General features: G+C 46.1%; 1 protein-coding gene across 2 annotated transcripts in view; it reads right to left on the reverse strand.

The window, feature by feature from the left end:
• The window catches only part of TYRO3 (TYRO3 protein tyrosine kinase), a 70,444-nt gene that overhangs the window by 47,829 nt on the left and 18,529 nt on the right, over nt 1–4,086 (reverse strand). For both annotated transcript variants that reach the window (XM_019551850.1, XM_019551852.1), the window contains one exon: nt 2,439–2,616. In XM_019551850.1, the coding sequence (XP_019407395.1) occupies nt 2,439–2,616 (178 nt within the window). The remainder of the gene's footprint in view (nt 1–2,438; nt 2,617–4,086) is intronic.

Below are 4,086 nucleotides of genomic sequence, written 5' to 3' on the forward strand. Positions count from 1 at the left end.
CTTTGAGAACTCCTGGCACTCTTGGTGTAGTGCCCAAAGACTGGAAGAAGGCCAATGTGGTGCCTATCTTCAAGAAAGGGAGGAAAGTGGATCTAGCAAGCTACAGGCCCATCAGCCTGACCTCTATCCTGGGCAAGGTCTTGGAAAAGATTATCAAGAATGCCATTCTCAACAGACTAGCTGACAGCAATATCCTGAGGGATACCCAGGATGGGTTTGTTGTGGGTAGATCTTGCTTGACCAATCTCATTTCCTTCTACGACCAGATGACCTATCACCTGGACAAGGGAGAGGAGATTGATGTCATATACCTTGACTTCAGAAGAGCCTTCGATCTAGCATCTCATGATCACCCCTTGGCAAAACTGGCCAACTATGGCCATGGGTCCACAATGATCCGCTGCCTGGGAAATTGGCTCCGTGGTCGGACCCAGAGGGTGGTGGTTGATGGAAGTCAATTGTCATGGTGTCCTGTGACCAGCAGGGTCCCACAAGGCTCTGTCCTTGGACCTGTATTGTTCAACATCTTCATTAATGATGTGGACATTGGTGTCAGAAGCGGACTGGCCAAGTTTGCCAACGATACCAAACTCTGGGGTAAAGCATCCACACCTGAGGACAGGAGGGTGATCCAGGCTGACCTCAACAGGCTCAGGAAATGGGCAGACGAGAACCTGATGGTGTTTAACACTGAAAAATGCAAGGTTCTCCACCTTGGGAGGAAAAACCTGCAGCATCTTTATAGGCTCGGCAGTGCTACGCTGGTTAGCACTACAGATGAAAGGGGGTCATGATTGACCCCAAGGTGAATATGAGCCTTCAATGTGATGCTGCGGCTAGTAAAGCGGGCAAAACACTGGCTTGCATCTATAGATGCTTCTCAAGTAAATCCCGGGACATCATTTTCTCATTGTACTCAGCCTTGGTGAGGTTGCAGCTGGAGTACTGAGTCCAGTTTTGGGCTCCACAATTAAAAAAGGATGTGGAGAAGCTTGAGAGAGGCCAGAGAAGAGCCACACACATGATCAGAGGTTGGGAAAACTCCTTATGACGACAGGCTGAGAGCTGTGGGACTCTTCAGCCTGGAAAAACGCAGGCTTGGGGTGATCTGGTGACCACCTATAAGCTTATCAGGGGTGTTCTCCAGGATCTGGGGGAACAACTGTTCACCAGAGCACCCCAAGGGATGACAAGGTTGAACAGTTATAAACTCCAGCAAGACCGTTTCAGGCTGGACATAAGGAAGAATTTCTTTACTGTCCAAGCCCCCAAGGTCTGGAACAGCCTGCCATTGGAGGTGGTTCAGGCACCCACACTAAACACCTTCAAGAGAAATTTATCTTGCTGGGATCCTATGACCCCAGCTGACTTCCTGCCCCTGTGGCAGGGGGCTGGACTCAATGATCTTCCAAGGTCCCTTCCAGCCCTGATGTCTATGAAATCCTTTAAAATAGCTCTACTCATTTGCAAGACCCACACAGATCTCGGAGAAACACCAAGGCCTAAGTCCATTCATACGGAAGTCCAATAAACTAACTTTGGGGGCCCCTTACATTTTCCACTACCATAAAAGACCTTCCAAAAAGTCAGTATGTCTATTAGGCCTACCAGGCTAACACAATTATTGAAGAGTGAATCAGATTCTATTCCATGTAATGTATCATTAGTGGTGTCAGCCATATTCCAGCAGCAGGTTTTTTCCTCCCAGAGATGATGTAAGAGGAAGAACAAATGTGCCAAATTCATCCCTGATATCACTTCACTTAAGTCAACAAAATGACACCAAAAATAAGTCACAAGGGTGATTTTGGAGTTTATAACTTTTACTGCTTGACTTGCACATTGGGCAAATTTGATCTGTAAACAAATTACTGAATGAGTTTAAGTCGGAGCTGCCAAGACATCACTTTACAGTCACTTTTCTGACAATAGCATGACTCACTTTGGGCATGTCTCTACAACTAACCCACAAACGCTTGCACTATAGCTGAGAAAATAAGCTCCACCCACCTTTCTCCCCCCTTATGGTGTACTAGTGAATAGCAGTAAGGTAGGGCAGGTGGTTCAGGAGTGGCCTCAAGAGCTCTGAAGCAGCCCCAAGCACTCCAGGCCTGCACTCTGGCTCTCCCAATACAGAGAACCTGGGCTTGGCCCTCAGCTGCCTAGCAGCCAATCTTTAGTGCACTGGAGCAGATGCGAGAAATGAGAAGGGCTGTTCTTTCAGCAGTGATCCCATGAAGACATGTCCTTCAAGACAAATGAGAGCAAGATGGTAGGAGCCCTTCAATGCACCAAGCAAACTAATAATTTATAGGTTCCTTGCATTTCTGAATTAACAGGGTGTTCAGTGAAGAGTGCTAATGGTTCTTTCTGAGCTTTCAGGACCAATTTATTATAGAGTCCAATTATAATTTTAGCTTTTCCTGATATTTGCTTACCTAACCCCAGAGTCTGAAAATAAACCCAGTCTGTGAAAGGGGAGCTGCCCATTTCATTGGTGCATAGTACACGAACACTGTAATTGGTGGAATGTTGTAATCCTTGTAAACTGTAGGCAAATGAAGGGACAGGAATTACTTCTGTTGAGATGTCTTGATCATCATGGGACTCTGCCACCTGTTTCAAGAGGGAAAGCAAGTAGATGTATATTAGGATAACCAATGTGACAAGCCAGTCTGTGTAATAGAAGAGGGTGCCATTTACCCAAATGGTCAATATCTGATCCCATTTAGGATTTGGCAGCAACAGATGCTGAATCAGCAGCACAGTATATTTAAAAGGAACACTGCCAAAATTTAAATTCACGAGCCACGTCCTTATTGAATTTAATATGGCAGAGTTTCATTGACGCCAATGCTACTACAATTATTTTACACCAGCTGAGAACATAGGTAAAAGATTCTAAAGTCTGAAGGCTATATTACAAATGCATTAGATTGCTAGCAGTGCAAAGAATTATACAAATCTTAAATTTTCTTGATGCCATGAATTCTATCCATTAGCTTAGATAAATGAAGAAAGTTAAGATAATGAAAACAGATCAGCTTCACTTCTGGCTATTGTCAGTTCCTAATCAATACCCCCTTCAAGATTTCTTGATCTAGCACAACGATTCCCAAACTGTGGTACATGTACCCCTAAGGGTATGCACTATATCTCTGGGAGATGCAGGAGAAATTGCATAATGGAGGGTTTAATTTTAATAATAATTGGCATTTAAGGGGTTAAAATATAAAAGGTATGCTGGTAGGGGTCCATAGGCAGCTGGTAAATCTGGAAGGGGGTACGCAATAAGAAAAAGTTTGAAACCTCTTATCTAGCATAATGCCACTGGGGGGCAGATTGCAAACATCTCAGAGGCAGGTGTCTCTGCTTTAATTGTGCAACTCTTGACTAGAATTAAAAAGAAAAAGACACTTGGCATCATGTTTATTGGTCACACTTTTGTAAAATATGCATTTGTACAAAACCTGAATTTTGGTTTAGATTTGATCTGACAGTGTCCCTTTCCTAAGCAAACACAGCCTCTCTTCCGACCTGACAATAGCAGGAATGCAGAGGTACACCAATATATCAGTCCATATTTGATTGGTATGGTTAAAAGGAAAATTTACAGCATCTGAAATTGGCTTTTTTTGGCCGATGTAGCTGATAATGTCACTGATAAACGCTCTGTGTGTGTGCACAATGGCAGCATGCACACAGCCAGGAATGCAGCCTGGCAGCTTGGAGGGCAGAGTCCAGCCAGTAAGTCTGTGGCAGGGAAGGGGCAAATCAAGGCCCCACAGGAGGAACGGAGCTGGGGTGGGGCCAGGGCATGGGACACAGATGAAGGCAGCTCATCTGGGGGAGAGGGGGACACATGCCCCCAGATTCATGCGCAGGGCGAGGGTGGGATGCCCGCTGTGGGCTTGGAGCCAGGGGCTGCACCACGCTCTTCCTGGTGGGGGGCTGGGCTGGAGCTGCACTCAGGGTGGGTAGCAGCAGCAATGCTGGGAGCGGGGGCTAGTCACCCCAAAATTCCCCGTAGCTCCCCCTCCCAGCGCCGCTACTGCCCTCCCCACCTCTGCCCACCACAAATGCAGA

Source organism: Crocodylus porosus, unplaced genomic scaffold, assembly GCF_001723895.1.
Source record: "Crocodylus porosus isolate Cpor-Errol unplaced genomic scaffold, CroPor_comp1, whole genome shotgun sequence".
In the NCBI taxonomy this organism is placed as follows: Eukaryota; Metazoa; Chordata; order Crocodylia; family Crocodylidae; genus Crocodylus; species Crocodylus porosus.